Below are 18,316 nucleotides of genomic sequence, written 5' to 3'. Positions count from 1 at the left end.
CACTGACTGTGCTGACTTCCCCAAAGCCCAAGGGACTGAGGGTGGGTGGCAGGCAGCCCAAGAGTAGGGGCTGAGTCCTCTGACAGCCCCATCTGTCCTCAGCCACAGGGCTGGCTCCAAGGAGCCCAGTGCCACTAGCCACCCGCCCAGTTAACAATCGGCAAAGGAGCAAAAGCAACATTCCCCTCTGAGGAATGTGCCAAAGGTTCTCTACTGCTGAAGCATGGAAAATCTCGGTGCCTGGGTCCCACCCCAGAGTCCCATCTAGTTTTTCTGGGGTACGGCATGCCCAGTGGCTGATTCTAACATGCAGGAAGGAGGAGAAACACAAAACTAGAGAGTAAAGAGGAGAGAGGCGGAAACAGAGGCTGGAGGCCAGTACAGAACCCAGGAGAGAGACCTCGGACTCTGAGAAGGGAATCTTACCCAGTCATGCCAAGACAAGCACGTTTAAACGCTAACAACTGAGTCCTCACTTCGCGCCAGGCGTGGTGCCAGGCATCTTCCACACCAGTCTTGAGGCAGGGCCCCGGAAGGCAGGCCGCCAGTGGGACTGTTGCCTACACCCTACTCACCCCAAAGTCCTTCTCTTAACCACCACCCTAGTTCTCGACAGACCTAAGGCCCAGGAAAGGGAAAAATAGGAAGTACCTTGTGAAAACCTAGAAAACGTCAAGCTACTTTTTATGAACTCATTCAAGAAATGTCTATACCTACCCTGTGCTGCATGCTGAGGTCCAGAGAACCCAGGTTTTCAAGCTGGCTGTGAAATCAACACAGTTGGTCACATACAGCATCCTGTTCAGTGAAACAGCAAGAAGCTATAAAGTGAAGAGAATTCGACACAGAAAGCTAAGAACTGCTGAGACTTCTTTCACCAGTTCTGTGTGTGTTCAGTCACCGAAGGTGTGGATGGGTAAAAGATCTTGACGGGAGAGGTATTTCTTACCACAGATCACATTCCAACCTGTCTGAGAAACACTGAGGATGGGCAAGAGGTGAGCCTTCTTGTGCCCAGTGCAATTGTGTACGCAAACACAGTTCTATACAACATTCATGTTAACCTAGGAGGCCCCAAACAGCAAATTGCAACTTCTTGGTAGTTACAAATTTCTGCGTACACCTTGAATCAACATGGCCATGGTGATCTTGAGACTTACCATGGGGAGAAGAAATTGGGAGTGATTTAAGCTCCTGCCCACTACACTCGAGGACTGTTTAACAGGTGATCCCCTTTTCCCCAAGGAACTTCAGCCCTGGCACCGCCACTCCTGAGGAAGAGGTATGAATGGTCTGAGAATCCTTCCCTAAAGCTCTGTTATAGTGGCACACACCTTGGTGGGTTTATAGAGGGCATTCAGATTATATGGAGTCCACAAGCAAACAGTACCGAGTGTTGAGCCCACTGGACCCACAGGTGCCAAAAGCAGCCCAATGGTAGCTGGCTGCCCCAGGTACCCCCAAACCCTTCTTCCAGGGTCAGGCTGCAAAACTCAGCCAGCTGAGCCGTCCTTGTTGCTGAAGCTGGAGAAAACCCCAGGCCTCCTGAAGCTCCCAAATGCAATTCCACTAAGTGATGAGAGCCCCCGACACTTCCAGCAGCACTCAGAGATCACGCCCACCAGGCCTAAAAAACAAGCAAATGCTATAGCCCTCCCCAACAGCGGCAGTGCACGGCAACCACACCAGAACCCCACACTCCCTTTACTTGGGCTAAAGAGGAATAGCTTCCCGGCTTGAGAGTTAAGTACTTGTGAAGCAAGGCAGCCCGTACTTGCTGACCTGTGGCATCTCCTAGGGCATTCAACTTCAGTTTGAAAAATTAAAATCTCTCACATGTGGACAAGCCCTTTCCCTAAAACTCACCACTTAGTTCGTTACCTATTGAGGATGCAGTGAGCTATGAGAGTGCCACTGTACTCCAGCCTAGGCAACAGAGTAAAACCCTGTCTCAAAGAAAAAAAGGGTGGGCTAATTTTTCTTTTTCTTTTGAGACGGAGTCTTGCTCTGTCACCAGACTGGAGTGCAGTGGTGCAATCTTTGCTCACTGCAATCTCTTCGCCTCCCGGGTTCAAGTGATTCTCCTGCCTCAGCCTCCCGAGTAGCTGGAACTACAGGTGTGTGCCAACACGCCCAGCTAATTTTTGTATTTTTAGTAGAGACGGGGTTTCACCATGTTGGCCAGGATGGTCTCGATCTCTTGACCTTGTGATCTGCCCACCTTGACCTCCCAGTGCTGGGATTACAGGCGTGAGGCACCACGCCTAAACAAAAAGGGCTAATTTTTCTTTTTCTTTTTTTTTTTTTTTTTTGACGGAGTCTCGCTCTGCCACCCAGGCTGGAGTGCAGTGGCCGGATCTCAGCTCACTGCAAGCTCCGCCTCCCGGGTTCACGCCATTCTCTTGCCTCAGCCTCCCGAGTAGCTGGGACTACAGGCGCCCGCCACCTCGCCCGGCTAGTTTTTTGTAGTTTTTAGTAGAGACAGGGTTTCACAGTGTCAGCCAGGATGGTCTCGATCTCCTGACCTCGTGATCCGCCCGTCTCGGACTCCCAAAGTGCTGGGATTACAGGCTTGAGCCACCGCGCCCGGCCTTGGGGGCTAATTTTTCAATGGCATGTTGAGATAAGCTACTAGTCACATTCAAAAGTTCTCTAGGGCTCTGCTGATGGGAGAATTATAAATGGAGATGTAAATGTATCCAACTTCCAAGGAACACAAGTCACTAACATGCACATTTTAAAATTTATTTTTCTATTTTTTCTATTTATTTCACAGATAAAACTGAGCCGCGAGAGGCAAACTTACCTAGGTTCCCAGACCTGGTGGTAGAGTCAGCATTCAAGCCCACATGATATCAAACAAAAAGCCTTCCTTCATATGATCAGGTAAAAAGCAGATTAAAACTGAAAGGTCACTTCTGCCGAAGGAAGTGTAAATACCCAACACTGGCTAAGGTGTAAGGGAACAGGCACCCTTACTTTCTGATCGAAGTATTAACTGGCACCTTGCAGAACGTACTCTGGCAAGACCCATCAATATTTTATAGATGAACTCCTTTGACCCAGATAGTTCATCTGCAGAAATTTGTCATAGAGAAACTTACAAAACAGGCCGGGCACACTGTCTCATGTTTGTAATCCCAGCACTTGGGGAGAGCAAGGCGGGCAGATCACTTAAAGTCAGGAATTCAAGACTAGCCTGGCCAACATGGTGAAATCCCGTCTCTACTAAAAATTAAAAATAAAAAATAAAATTAGCTGGCCGTGGTGGTACACACCTACAGTTCCAGGCAGAAGAATCGCTTGAACCCGGGAGGCAGAGGATGCAGTGAGCTGGGATCACGCCACTGCACTCCAGCAACAGAGACTCTGTCTCAAAAATCAAGAAAAAGAAAAAAATTCACTGCTGCATTACTAATTATAAAAAAACGGGAACCTGTATCAAGGCTCATCCATACAAGGGAATACTATTCTGTCATAAGATTTCACCATATTTGAAACCCCGTATCTAACAAAAATACAAAAATTAGCCAGGTGCAGTGGCATATGCCTGCCAGCTACTTGGGAGGCTGAGGAATGAAAATTGCTTGAACCTAGAAGGCAGAAGTTGCGGTGAGCCAAGACTGTGCCGCTGCACTCCAGCCTGGATGACAGAGTGAAACTCCGTCTCAAATAAAAAAAAGATATCACCATATTAATTTTCATGTATAAAAGACTTGTATATACTATAAGCTGCTGTGTGGCTCAATATTTGCTGTTTAAAATCATTTTTTTAAAGCACTAAAAAGAAAATGAGGGGCCATCGAAAACTTGACTTGCCACATCACAGGCGACTGTCTACTGAACTTCACAAGGAGCCTGCAGGTCCCACTATACGAAGTAAAACCCTGGATCTCATCCCATCAAACCCAACAGTACAACACATGGTCTGACAGCCAGCCTGGGTGCTCAGGCCTGCTCCTCTCTTAAATGCTGCCCCCACTAAAATATCACACACCTCAAATATTCCAAAGGGAGGCTAGAAGCTGGCCTTATGGGGTAAGGTCATCTGAACTATCAAAGCTGACAACTTTCAAGAAGGGGTAGCAGGTACCATAAACACAACTTTAAACAAGGGGTTCCTCTGGAAGAACTTTTCTAGTCACTTCATTCCAAAAGTCCAGAATGTATCTCTGAAGATTCCCATCCTCACCAAAACTAAATACCTCAGTTACCAATCTAAGGAATGAAATGCCAGGTTATAACATACTGTATGAAGTAAAATGCAATGAGATTAATCTGCTAACATAGTCACCACTAGAGGTAGTAGCCAGGCCAAAACCTTAATCATTCTGTTCATAATTTTCTAAAATTATGGCCCCATTTCAAAATCATCTCTTGGCGTCTCGCACCGGCCTCTGAGGTTGACTAACCCTCTGGGTCGGACGTTGGCCATCCCTCTCACTATAAAGGAAGTTAGCCAGTTTTCACTGTTGAATGGAAATCTTCAGGCCCAAAGCCACAATTATTCGAGTTTAATGAGTTCCAGTAGCCCTTAGAAAAAAAATTTAGAAAGCTAATTCTTTTTTAGAAGCCTAAACTTCATTTGATTGCATCAAAAAGTTATTCAGATGTGATGACCAAAACAAAACTGCAGACAAGCCCCATGGTTTTTTTGTTTTTATTCATTTTATGATTAAGGTGTGTATCACTACTCCAGTTGGGTAAACCACATTGAAGAATCTGACTGCAGGTCTTTAGATTCAGCCAAATGCTTTCCATTAATTTTGTTCTATAAAATATTAAACATTATAATATTTCAGCCATGCTCAGAACGCTGCAGTCTAAGGATGAACTGCAACCTGCCCATGCCAAGTTAGGGCGACATGAGCAGAACTAAGGAGCTATGATGTCTAAAAGAATCAGAGAATCTGGCTTAAGACGAAGAGAGGTTCTGTTCAAACTAAACTGTTTCGTTTTTAAATCCACCCTTAACTGTTCAAGAAACTGAAAAAGTCAACTTGTTTTTAAAGTACCACACAGGTATGCAATCTTCCGTGATTTGTTTTGCATCTAAACTAGCACAGGGAAACATTTCAAAAATCTAGCTGTCAGAAGTTTTCCTAAGAGAAATCATTACGCGTCTACCGGTGAGCTTCATGTTTATTCTGTGCGTGGGGGAACAGGAGAGAGCAATGGGACAGAGAAGGGAAAAGCTGCAACTGGGTGACAAATGCTTTAGGTGCATTTGAAAGTAAATGCAATGGAAAAAAGTAACAAATGCTAAAGTTTTGTAAAAGTTTAATGAAGCCAATAAGGCATATAAATTGTGTTCTGGCAGACATTAAGACCTGCTTTCTTTTACCAAAGAAAAATGGCACATGTTTTATCAAAATTTGACAATTCAGAGTAAAGGGTACTGAGATTAAGCTTCAGAGCACCAACTTAAACAAAACAACCAAAAAATTGTTATCCAACTTGGAAGGAGGAACGAGAACCAAGGCATAAAGGGGAATTAAATATGTGTTCCTCCATCTCAAAATCCTTCTAGGAATAGGAGCTCTGGCCAGTTGTGAGCAACACATTGCATGACCAAACCCCAATTCCAGAATCTAAATTTACAACAATAGAGAAACAAAGGTAACTCCAAATGCATGTCTTGTATATTCCAAAGGGAAGCTTGAAAGTATTCATAATACATAGGCTTGTCTGTTTCAGGTAAAATGACAGATTGCTATAATTCTTCCTGCTATTATAGTCAACAAAAAATGATCCACTTTTGCAAAAATTTAGAAATATCTCACTTTCATTCCTAGTTTTAGTATGGAATTCACTTTTTTAAATAAGGGCTACATCTATAATGAATACAAGAACTTCAATTCACACATTTCTAACATTCCATTCACATCCCACCCAGTCAATGAATGAATATTTATGGTTAACTCAGCAAAGTTTCTTCACAGAAAGATATTATTAAATGGCTGAAGAAATTGCAAACTTTAAAAAAGTGCTGTGAGTAATTACTGGAAAAACCCTTACACTGATTTGCAATGGTCTTTTAAGGATAAAAATAGAAGTAACTGATACTGGACTACAAGTTTGCAAGGAAACATTTTTCACTGTCCTACTTGATATATAATATAATAATATGATAGAATAAATTACAGTACCTGGCAGGCTGACATCAGTTCTTCATCTAAAAAAACACTATCATTCAGTTCAGGATATTAAAAATGAAGATGAAACATGCTCTAAAACATTGTAGCTACAAGAGGTCTTATATTTACTCAAAAGAGGAATCTATTGAGAACTTTTATTTAGGTCTACCTAACAGCTAGAGAATCTCCATGCGATTCCATCTTTTCCAGAATGAGATTCCAAACTGAACTTTTTAGGAGAGGGATTGGAGGAACAGGGAGAGTTGGGTTTTGCTATTTTAAGTTGCAATCACATTATTAGTAGATAAAAGAGAGCTTTATCATCTTCCACCCACTCCAATGGAAACTGCACTAAGCAGGGCCTCCATGAAAAATGTAAAATGATAGACTAGAAAACCTACCCCACCATCCATCTCCCTCTCCCTCTAATACTGAACCAAAAAGGAAGCCCATTCTCAAAGTTCATGACCTCTCTACTTTAGGTCACCTCGAATGCAGTCTACATGTTTACATTTACCACAAGGAAAGTACCCCGCATGGGAAGTAGTGTTTGTCTTAAAACTGAGTACTTTAGGCCTACAGGGTTAATCTGGGGGCAGTTTAATATTAATATTGCTACTTTAGAGCACTAACACACACAAAGTGAATCCAATAAAGCTCTGTGCATTGATTCAATATTAAGTATTAATTGCATGACCATCATAGCACCTCTTTACATCACACAATCACCAGAATTAGAAACTGCTTTGAAAACTAAAAACAGGGCACAGTCCAATAATTAGAATTGCACACTGTTACTATATAGAAACCAGGTGCACGGTACAGTGCAACTGCAAAAATGGAAGCCAAATCATGTTTTTAGACAATTTTAGGAACCTGGCAATACTGTTGAAGCAAAATACTCAACACAGCAGGAAATGGACCCCCCCCAAAAAAAAAGCATTCTATAACCAAATAAACATCTGATATTTCCTTTCCCTTTGAGAATAAATACAGTTAAGGTCACTTTTAGCCTTGGAACGGATATATGTTTGCCTATGATGATCTTGCTAACGACTACACAGTATCTGATGTCCTCTGCTAGGATTATAGTTTTAAGAAAGCCATAATTACAAGAGGCATCTACTATAAATACCTAGAACTTCCTTTTATGGCAACCACTATAGAATTCACTTGTCTTAAACAGTGAACAAGGGAAGATGGCCTCATGTTTCCTTTGCAATTATAGTATATGTTGAGGATCAAGTGGCTTTCAAGCAGCATGGTGGGTGTGAAAATGTTTGCAGTTTAGATCATTCTGTTGCGTTTATGGGTTGGTGAGTCTGTAATGACATCGCCACACTGGGCTGAGGTACGCTTTCTAGTTCCACCATTGTCCAAGTGGAGTGCCATTTCTTCTGATATGAAAGTGTTCAAATCGACATCATGGAGTCCATTTCTCCTTCGACTAGCATTCGATCCACTGCTTACATGTGTAGGAGAGCCTGGGGTACTCGAACGCACGCTTATACTAGCCATTGCACCACTAAGACCTAGGAAGAAGAAAAAAGGTTTTAGAGTTGCTCAATTATTTAACCCTTCTGAAAGCAACCCACTTACTTTCCATGTTGTCACAATGTCAAAGCATGTCTGCCTATTTTCTTTATAAGGGATTACTGGCAAGCAATTAAGTTTTATTCTGGAAAAACATACCATGTGGTCTTGACATATATCTTATTGGTAATACTACCAATATCTACAATATTGGTAACTACCAATTACTAAAAGTTACTATGTGTCAACCACCATGCTAGGTGTACAAATATCTCATGAAATTCTCCCATCTATGAGGTAGGTACCGCACACAATTTACAGATAAGGACAGGAGCATTTGCTTTAAAGACAAGACATTTTTGGTTACCCAAAGTTACCATTCCAACAGACCCCTCTGATGAGTGTGTATGTGTGTGAAGTATTCAGGAGAGCCAGAAATCACTTCCAGGCCTGGGCGGGCTTGTTCCAACATCCCCTCTAGATAAGGTGATCACATAATTTATCATCCAAAACAGTATTACTGTTGAGCCCGAAAAGAGTAACTGTTAAAACTTCTACTGGGACACCAGGTACACAGTCAGTCTGCCCTGGACAAATCGGGTTATGTGATCACCTAAGGTCTGGAATGTATTTGGAAGATATCCTTCAGGACAGCCTCAATCATGATCCTCTCTAATCCTTCAGAGGAGGAGGCAGGGGAGAGGTTGTGAAGAATCCTGCTGCTTTGTTTTCAACATTAAGAGTTACTGAATCCAGGGCTGGGCGTGGTGGCTCACACCTGTAATCTCAGCACTTTGGGAGGCCGAGGCCGGCAGATCAGGAGTTCATGAGGTCAGGAGTTTGAGGTCAGGAGTTCATGACCAGCCTGACCAACATGGTGAAACCCCGTCTCTACTAATACAAAAATTAGCTGGGCGTGGTGGCAGGTGCCTGTAATCCCAGCTACTCTGGAAGCTGAGAAGGAGAATCGCTTGAACCCGGGAGGCGGTGGTTGCAATGAAGCGAGACTGCACTCCAGCCTGGGTGACAAGAGCAAAACTCCACCTCAAAAGCAAAAGAAAGTTACTTTACTGAATCCAGAATATACCCAGCACTCATGGATACTCATTCCTTTCCTTAAACTCATACACAGTTAAGGAGCCAAACTTACATTCCACTCCTAAATGGTCAGGATAAACCTGTGAAAGTACGAGTCAGGCCAGGAAACGTGAACCACAGTTGCATTTTTAAAAACCTACCGTCATTGGCAGTGATCTGCCTTAGGAATTTCCCCTTCCACTATTCTCGCCTCACCTAGGGATGTTATTGCTTGACTAAATTTATAACACAATTTAGTATAATCAATTTTCAAATAATAGGACTTACATCTTAGATTTTCAAGTAAGCTTAGAGGTTTCGTTTGACAGGGGCCCAATTCTTTCTAATCATGAATTCCATAAATATGTAGTTTAAATTTGAACTTTAAGTTGCAAAAAGAGTCTCTGCCTCCTATCACATCAAATCATTCCCCTTGATGTTTTTCTCCACCAAATATTCTGTGAATGTTCTCAAAACCATGGCCTCTCACTATCATCGTACATGCTGACAATGTCCTCCGGGCCACACCTCCCTTCTGAGGTGCTCAACTCCGAACTCTAGATGCCCCCCTATTCCTTTCTGCACTAATCCAACCAATCCCCTGGCTGCTCTTCCTGCAGAAGACGCATCCTCCCTTCCCGCTGGTGGTCAGAGAAAATCAAACTGTCCCTCTTTGGCCGCTCAACCTTTCCAAGGCTAGCACCTATTAAAAAATAAAAGCATTAACGTGAGAGTACTTCCTGCATCAGGTACTATGTCAATTACTTCCTATGATACCTATAATATCTCCATTCTGCAGATGAAAATCCAAGTTTAAAAGTAATTCACCCAAGGTCAACAGGTAGTAAACAAGAGCTGGGACTCTCACTCAAATGTAATCTATATTCCTAGGATCCCATTCTGATCCTTTTCCAAGCCTAGAGTATTTTAGCAAAAAAAGGTGGCTGCAGGTTGGTCCTAGGGTCAGCCTGCCTCTTAGGCCTCATCTCTTTGAACAGTTTCTCTCCCTTCCCTTCCTGCCCTCTTCACTTCACCCTTAGACCGAATCCCCACTACCAACATCATGCAATTTGCAGCTCTCTGAAATAGTGAGGCCTGCAACTATCTCTTTCAACATTTCCCAATGTCTGTCACTCCCTGAGTGAGCCCATCTATTCCCCAGCACTCTCTTCTGAGGCTCCTTTCCTGGTTCTCCTACTGGCTCCTCTTTCCTCCTCCTTGAAATTGAAACTCTCCGCTCCCTCCTCAGTCGCCTTGGTGGGGGGGTTCCTTTCTGTTCCTGAAAGGCTGGTGTCACCCTGGGTGATATCCTCAACCCCTACCTTACCCACACGTTAACCAAAACTGGACTAATGAGCTCAAGGGCCTTCCCAGATTTCTAACTGCCTACTGGACATCTCAAACTCAACACCATCAAAAAGGAACTTCACTTCCTCTTCCTCAACCGGCACAAGCTTATTTTTAAAAAACAAAACAAACCACAAAAAACATCTTGAGCTATTTTTCTATAGCATGGTACAACCAACCACCTCTTCCTATAGAAAATATCTTTTCATCTCCATCTAATGACCTTAACACAGTGCCTGGCACATAACACTCATTGAATTCTGAAAAAGAATAATACCTCAAAGTCCTACCCTCTCATGTTGAAATCCACTGAAATCCAAGGCTCAGCTGTTGATGTTTATTCACCTCTCCAACACCAGGAAATAAACTCAGGTGGTTCTCTTCACTTAAATCACTGCCATCAAGTTTAAAACTCAATTATCCCCCTTGTTGGCTTTTTTAAAGTTCTACAGCAAGACTAAACTTGAGGGGAGAGCCATGCCTTCTTATATCCTAGTCTCAGCCTGTAACGTATTACAAGGTGCCCACGTTCTTCAAAGATAACCTTTCATACTTGTTTCATAATCCAAAAGATATAATGGCAAAATATGGGCACATTCAGCAATAAACTGGGCTATTTCAATAATTAAAATCAAGATCCCCTTTGTCACTTCAAATGACAAAAAGAATTCAACAAACCCCACCCCAATGCCGTTGTTAACATAGGAGTCCCATGGCAGCATGTTTAATACCTAACAACAAATATGGAAGGCTCAAAACACTGTATCAGAAGTGGACTAGGGATTTCAAGCAAATGTTCCTTATTGTTTCAATTGCCATTCTTCATGAAAAAGAAGACGTGTTAAACATCAATTTGGTCAATCTGAAAATTCCAGCAGTTTCTGGGAAATCAACTTTTTCTACTGGGTGTATGACCTGGGTGTTTAGCCTGATAACTGTAATGTGCAATATGATCTATGACTGACTCTCATAGCAGTGAAAATATTTTCAAAGTTTCCCTACCTAATCTTCCCAAAAAGACTTTTCACAAAGGTCAAAAATAATTAAGATTAACAACCAAAAAAGGTGCATTTTGACAGCCCAAATTTTATTTTACAAACCAATGACAGCTACTAGAAGATGCTTTAGGAAACCTTAGCTAAGCCACATAATCAGACCTATACAAGTACAGAAAAATCTAAACATGCTTCAGAACTAAAAAAAAAAAAAAACAAAAAAAACAAAAACAAAACCAAGTTGTACGTCCTGAGGGCATACAACTTAATTTCTACCAAAAACATACTTTTTCAAAAGGGCTACGGGAGTATCAATTGACAAAAGCAGAACAAGTAGCATGATTAGACAGAGAAGTCTTAATTGCTTAACACAAGATAAACTCAGCAGTTTTAAAGTTTCCGTATCCATTTTAAATGATTAGTCCAGGGGTGGAAAAGATGAGGATGGTTTCATCACACTTTGAAAAGGAAAACTCCCACTGGAGCTAAAACAAATTTACAGTCCAGGTTATAAGAATCCAAGTTACATGGTAAATTATTAACTATTATTTTCACACCAAGTTCATGCTTAGGCAGTAAGAAAATCCTGTTTGCAGCATTAATTACATGTAATTCAGTTTCCAGGCACATAGTTAGAGGTCACATACAGGCAGAGAAAGAACAAATGCCAGTCCAGTCATCTCACTGCCTCACTCCAGCAGCCAGTGGCCCAGGACTTCATCTACACTGTCTATCTGCTTCCCAGCCACTTAAACCACATGAGGGAAGGTAAGGCAGCTAGCCCTGGGAGGTGAGAAGACACCGTTGATCCACCAGCGCAGGTGCAGGGCCCTCTGCAGATCTGTTCCACCAGTGTTATCTCCCATAGAAAATGGGATTTGAAATCACAACTTAAACAAAGTGGGCAATATCCTGACCAGGGGCCCTAAGAAACTGGCATTCTTGCATTGGAAATGAATTGCACTATTCAGATGCACAGCACTCCTTTTGCACAAAGTTGTGTTCTGAGGTGCCAGGACATCCAAGCACTTGCAGTGTCAATGTCGTGTTTAAGATGTACCAGGGGAGTTCAAACATTTAAAAAGGAATTCTACTAGGAAGATTTCGGTAATTTGAAGTAGATACCACTCCCCACCCCAATCTGTAAATTATAATACTGAATTTTTATTGAAATAAAGCACACTAAATCAAACCAATTACAAAGATACATGTGTCACACCAAGAAAACATTTTCAGTTATGCTGACAGCCCCAAATGCTTTCCATTTTTCAAAGACAGTTTTTAATGTCATGGGAAAATTGCTCACGACGTTAAAATGAAAAAAGCAAGATACAGTATCATATATGCAGTATGATCTCAACTATGAAATAATTTTAATATTTATACATTGAAAAAAAGACTAAAAGAAAATGCACCAAACATTGAACTGCAGTTAATCTCTATATAGTGGGATAACAAGATACTCATTTACTTATTGAAAACTTTCAAATTTTCCAAGAAATTAATCATAAAATCAGTGAGAAAATTAAACTTGAATGAATTAAACAAGCACCAGGCTGAGTAACCTGTCTTTGAGGCATGCTACATGGCCCTTTCCACTGCAATGAAAAAAATGTTCAACAAAATGCTACTGCGGGTTCAACACAATTTTGCACTACTGATGTTGGAAGCTTTATGTCCTACCTCCACAAACTTCAGCAGCTAACATCTAATCTTTTTTTTTTTTTTTTTTTGAGACAGAGTCATGCTCTGTCGCCCAGGCTGGAGTGCAGTGGCCGGATCTCAGCTCACTGCAAGCTCCGCCTCCCGGGTACACGCCATTCTCCTGCCTCAGCCTCCCAAGTAGCTGGGACTACAGGCGCCCGCCAATTCGCCCGGCTAGTTTTTTGTATTTTTTAGTAGAGACAGGGTTTCACCGTGTTAGCCAGGATGGTCTCGATCTCCTGACCTCATGATCCGCCCATCTCGGCCTCCCAAAGTGCACATCTAATCTTAATACACAGAAAATGCCAACTTTTTATTGAAAATTTTAATGGTATCTTAATTGCCTTAACTGTTCTTTTCAGGGGTTGGTTTGAACAAAGGGGCGTAATTTAAAAATTTCAGACTTCATAGAAAATTCAATTAAAGAAGATTCTTTGAAATAATTCATTTTAAGTAATTAAGAGATTGCTTTGGTGCATTAATCTCTTACATCTAATTTCCAAATGTTTTTTAGACACATTTTACTTTTAAACAGCTATCAACAGTTCTATTTCAACAAGATGCAGACTGCAACATTCAACAAGCATTCCTTAAGAATCAACTGTGTTCCACACACTGCTGGGAGGAGTGTGGGTTTCCAGAGAGAAGGATTCTGAAAGGTGAATGGTATAATCCAACAGGTTGGTTCTAATTAATTCTCTACAACAGAAAACTGCAAGATGTTTCTTTCGTACTATACCATCAGGTTGTTTTGTTTTGTTTTGTTTTGTTTGAGACTGAGTTTTGCTCTTGTTGCCCAGGCTAGAGTGCAATGGCGCAATCTCGGCTCACTGCAACCTCTGCCTCCCAGGTTCAGGCAATTCTCCTGCCTCAGCCTGCTGAGTAGCTGGGATTACAGGCATGTGCCACCACGCCTGGCTAATTTTTGTATTTTTAGTATAGACGGGGTTTCTCCATGTTGGTCAGGCTGGTCTCGAACTCCTGACCTCAGGTGATCCACCCACCTCGGTCTCCCAAAGTGCTGGGATTACAGGCGTGAGCCACTGCGCCCGGCCATACCATCCATCAGTTTTAAAATACTTAATCGAAACATTCGTGCTGCTGTCAAGACATACTTCTAAATATTTAGCTATAGTGATGGAAGAGGTAGAAGAGTGACACGAAAGGGGCAAGACACAGCCAAACACAATTAAATTTATTCTTAAAATGATCAATTGTCTAAGAAATTTTATCAGGAGTGATTTGTTCTCAAAAAAATGTGGTAACTTCCTTATCACTCTTGCATGTGTAGGGCCAAAGAAGGTTTTGACAAACAAAGGGTACAAAAATCTGCACTTGGAGGAGAAAGAAAATCTTACTGGTTTAGGCTGCCTAAAATGAGCTTTCCTTTTCTAGGGAAAAGGTAGCAGTTTTCTATTTTGGATGTGACAAATTAGTTATCTGCCTTACATTCTTCTTTGTAAAACATCCTATCCAACCTTATACCCCTAAACCCGATTTTGAATGATTTTTTCATAGAGCCCTACACCCAGTTTCTCCAAATCCAAGAATATTATCAAGCAACTTAATGATTTGAGAGAATAAGAAGTTCCATGCAGTCCACAGAAAGACTCTGTTGGGCAAAAAAAAAAGGCGGGGGGGAGGAACCCAGAAATGCAGCCTATTAATTCTCAAGGAGATGACACTGTGCCTCAATCTGATTCCCTGCGTTTAGACACTTCACACTGTCTACTATAATCTATTAGGCCAGAAACTCCTTGAGGAGATTATTAGCATTTTTGTTTCTTTAATCACCTGCCCCTACTCTTAGCCTCTAATAAACAGAGCACTTGGTATTCACTGTGTTCAGTAAATAAAGGACAATAGTAAAGGTTACAGAATAACAGTAAGAACTCCTAACACCAAATTCACAAAGCAGAGTTTTCAAACCAAAAAGGCCTCGCCAATCAACACTGAAGAGCTGCTGCTGTCTTGTAACTCACAAAGCACTGCTTTAAAAAAACAATTTACAAAGTTTTTTTCCTTTGTTTTGAAATTTTTATATTAAAGGCTAGACTGCCTGGGCTTGCCCAAGTCCCCCTGTCTTTAAAACTTGTTTTAAACAGGAAAGGAACTCACAACTGGGAAGAGTAAAGCCAAAAGCCAATGATAGTAATGGTTCCCATCAGTGCCTATTATGACACCAGACCCTGCATGCTAAAGGCCTTTGAGTCTGAAATGATGTGTAACTTTACAGAGGAACAACTCAGACCCAGTGGGGTTACCTCCAAGCCCTGCAGTCAAGAATGTCATCAAAATCAGTTTGGGAACTAAACCAAGTGTCTGATTTTTATGGAACAGTCTGAATCAGGGTCAGCAACTTGCAGAGACCACCTATGAGATGCTACGAGTCAGAGTGGGGCTTTGCATAAAGCTACTGAGTGAAGTCTGACTTGGCATCTGGCTCCCCACCCTAGGACCCACGCCATCTTCTTACTCGGGACCCTTTTCACCTAACCCCCATGATGACAGCTCAGAATGAAGGGAGCCCAGATTTCAATCCAACCCTTTCCAGAGATAGCACTGGGTTGGACAAGGCAACTCCAAATCTCTCCCTCCAGTGAGGAGAAAGACAATGTAACCAACTTCACTAGTTGGTCACAACATCAGACAAGCTCAAGATCTTAGCAAGTAATATTTACGAAGTCAAAGTTCTAAATGATCTGACCCCCTCCAGCGTGTTAGCTGCAATTTAAAATGTGACCTTTACTAAACAGGGAGGCAAAAAAGTATCCCAGAAGGCAAAAGCCACTGGGCCTTGAGATCCTTGGTCTATTTTTTTTTTTTTTTTTTTTTTTTTTTTGAGACGGAGTCTCGCTCTGCTGCCCAGGCTGGAGTGCAGTGGCCGGATCTCAGCTCACTGCAAGCTCCGCCTCCCGGGTTCATGCAATTCTCCTGCCTCAGCCTCCCCAGTAGCTAGGACTACAGGCGCCCGCCACCTCGCCCGGCTAGTTTTTTGTATTTTTTAGTAGAGACGGGGTTTCACCGTGTCAGCCAGGATGGTCTCGATCTCCTGACCTCGTGATCCGCCCGCCTCGGCCTCCCAAAGTGCTGGGATTACAGGCTTGAGCCACCGCGCCCGGCCGATCCTTGGTCTATTTTTATAGTAAAATTGCCCAGGGGAAAAGAGGGTACCCACAGGACCGGGAACAAACCAGAATTCCCCTTTCCTCAAGGCAAAGAATACTTCCAGTGTCATGGTAGGGTAGGTAACCTGCCTAGGCTCTCATTTAATGTATTATCTTGTATCACCTTTCACAAAGGAGACTGGCTTGGAGAGGTGGAGCACGTTGCCCAAGGTTACCAAGGAAAATAGCCTATACACAAAGACTATGTACTCTTCCTAACCAGTGAACCAGGGATACAGTTGTTTATTCACCTTTAAGTCTACTAATCCAGATTTGCTTATAGGGAAAACCACAGAAAGAGATATAAAATTCACATCGTTTCTGATTAATTTTGAGAAGAAAAGCCTAAAGATCTTTCCCACCTCAACACCTAAGCCCTAGGTCTTAGGGGGGACGATGTGGTAGACAAAAATCCCACATCTAAAAACATAAGGGTATAGTGGTTAAGGGTGTGCATTCTGAGGCCAGGCACCGTGGCTCATGCCAGTATTCCCAACACTTTGGGAGGTCGAGATTGGGGGATGGCCTGCACCCATGAGATAGAGACCAGACTGGACAACATGGTGAAACTCCAACTCTACAGAAAATAAAAAGTCAAAAATAAGAAATATATTGAAAACTAAAAATTTTTTTAATTCAAAAAAATACGCATTTTGGAGACAGGACTGGAGTATCTATTCTACCACTTACTAAACTGCCCATATCTTAGCCAAGTAAACCTTTCTTCATCAACAGTGTTAATAACCCAGGGTAGGTATGAGGATTAAACGACAACCTCCTTAGTGTGATGCTTTTACAAAGTAAACAAACACTGAAAGAGTAGGTTTAATGGTTATCACCCTAAGGTCCCATGGAAGTCTCAGTTGTATGTAGCACCCTAGGCAAACAGGTTACATTATTTCCTGATTGTAGCTATCTGGGGACTGTAATTCTCAACCCTTTCTAGAGGTTCTGGGTCCCCACTGTGTTGTATTCACTTAGCAGACCTCTGTGGTAACTCCAGTGGTAAACTCAGAATACATCTATGTCAAGTTCTTTGCTATGTTCTGTTAAAGCCAAAAAAAAAAAAAAAAGGACCAAGACAAGGTCCATGCTATCATGTGTGCCGAGGGGAATGGGACAGTCACAGAAACAAATCAAGCAGCAGAGCAAATGCATAGTTCAGGGAGGCTACAGAGACTGGGAGACCTGAAGGAAGGGTGTCACATAAGTGAGGTATGAACACGTAGGGGCTGGACTCGTCAAACAGCACAGAGGTATTCAAGAGATAAACAGTATGGCTAGGATACCTAACCCCTGGTTAACACTGGATCATAAGGGTCTTGTAATACACCATGCTGAATTTGGACTTCACTGTGTAGGCCCGGGGGAAACTTTAAACCATGAAGTGACAAGACCAGAAAGATCATTCCAATGGTCTCATGAAAGATGGACTGGCAACTACAGCTCAGAAGGAAGTGAGAGCTGAAACATTAGCCCAAGAGCCCAGGCTCAACTCCTCCAGAGGGCCTGCCATGAGCGCCACACAGCTGGCTGTGCTGTAAAACATCCCTTTCTGCTCTCAGAATATCTTCCACATATCACATTCATGACCTGAATAGAAATTGTCCAAATCTATGTTTGCCTCAACAGAAAAAAGAATCGCTGTATATTGATGTATTTCCAGAGACAGCACCGAATCTGCCATATAGAGAATGTGCTGAATGGCTCAATGAGTCATTCTGCTGTTGGGGCAGAAGAATGAGTCCAACCTGAAACTTCATCTGAGACAAATGCCTGTGGGACACTTTGGAGATATACACCGGAGGACAGTGGGACATGCCATCTGGCAGTCAGGAGAGAAGATCTAAACGAGAGGCCCAGATTTGGAAGTGAAGAGCTGGGGAATGTAATCTAGGGCAGTGATGGGGCCTGAGGACAGGTCAGGCAGGCCAATGTGGCAGAAGAGAAGCCAAGGTAAGGAGAAGCTCTAGAAGAGAAGGGATGAACAGAGGACCAATGAGAAGGGCAGGCAGAGATCCATAAAGCAGTCCAGAAGATTTCTGGGCTCAAGTATGCTGTTTACATAAAAACAAGTTACCAGTTATTAGTATTAATTTAACTCTTGGGAAATTTATAATGTTATTTTAAGACAGGATAACAAAGCAAGACAGAAATCTATTTAGCACATGCATGTTTATCTCTTTAATTCCTCTGTGAGTCTAACATACAAATGACTAGGTCCCACAGGACACAGGAAAAAAAGCAGTATGCTGCAGACAAGTGTCAAAATAAAGCACTGCATTAGTCTTTAAGCCCTGCTAGCCACTAATTGAAGTAGCTTTGATAAAAACTATTTGAGGCCGGTGCAGTGGCT

The 18,316-nt window shown here is 42.3% G+C and overlaps 1 protein-coding gene across 1 annotated transcript in view; it reads right to left on the bottom strand.

Annotated features, from left to right (window-relative positions):
- Positions 1–5,264: 5,264 nt before the first annotated feature.
- HAPSTR1 (HUWE1 associated protein modifying stress responses) overlaps positions 5,265–18,316 on the bottom strand; it is a 28,912-nt gene continuing 15,860 nt past the window's right edge. Inside the window, 1 exon segment of the mRNA NM_001194229.2 lies at positions 5,265–7,669. Coding sequence (NP_001181158.1) covers positions 7,425–7,669 — 245 coding nt within the window. The 3' untranslated portion in view covers positions 5,265–7,424.

The sequence above is a fragment of the Macaca mulatta genome, chromosome 20 (assembly GCF_049350105.2).
Source record: "Macaca mulatta isolate MMU2019108-1 chromosome 20, T2T-MMU8v2.0, whole genome shotgun sequence".
NCBI lineage: Eukaryota > Metazoa > Chordata > Mammalia > Primates > Cercopithecidae > Macaca > Macaca mulatta.
This window is presented reverse-complemented; position numbering and strand designations above follow the sequence as displayed.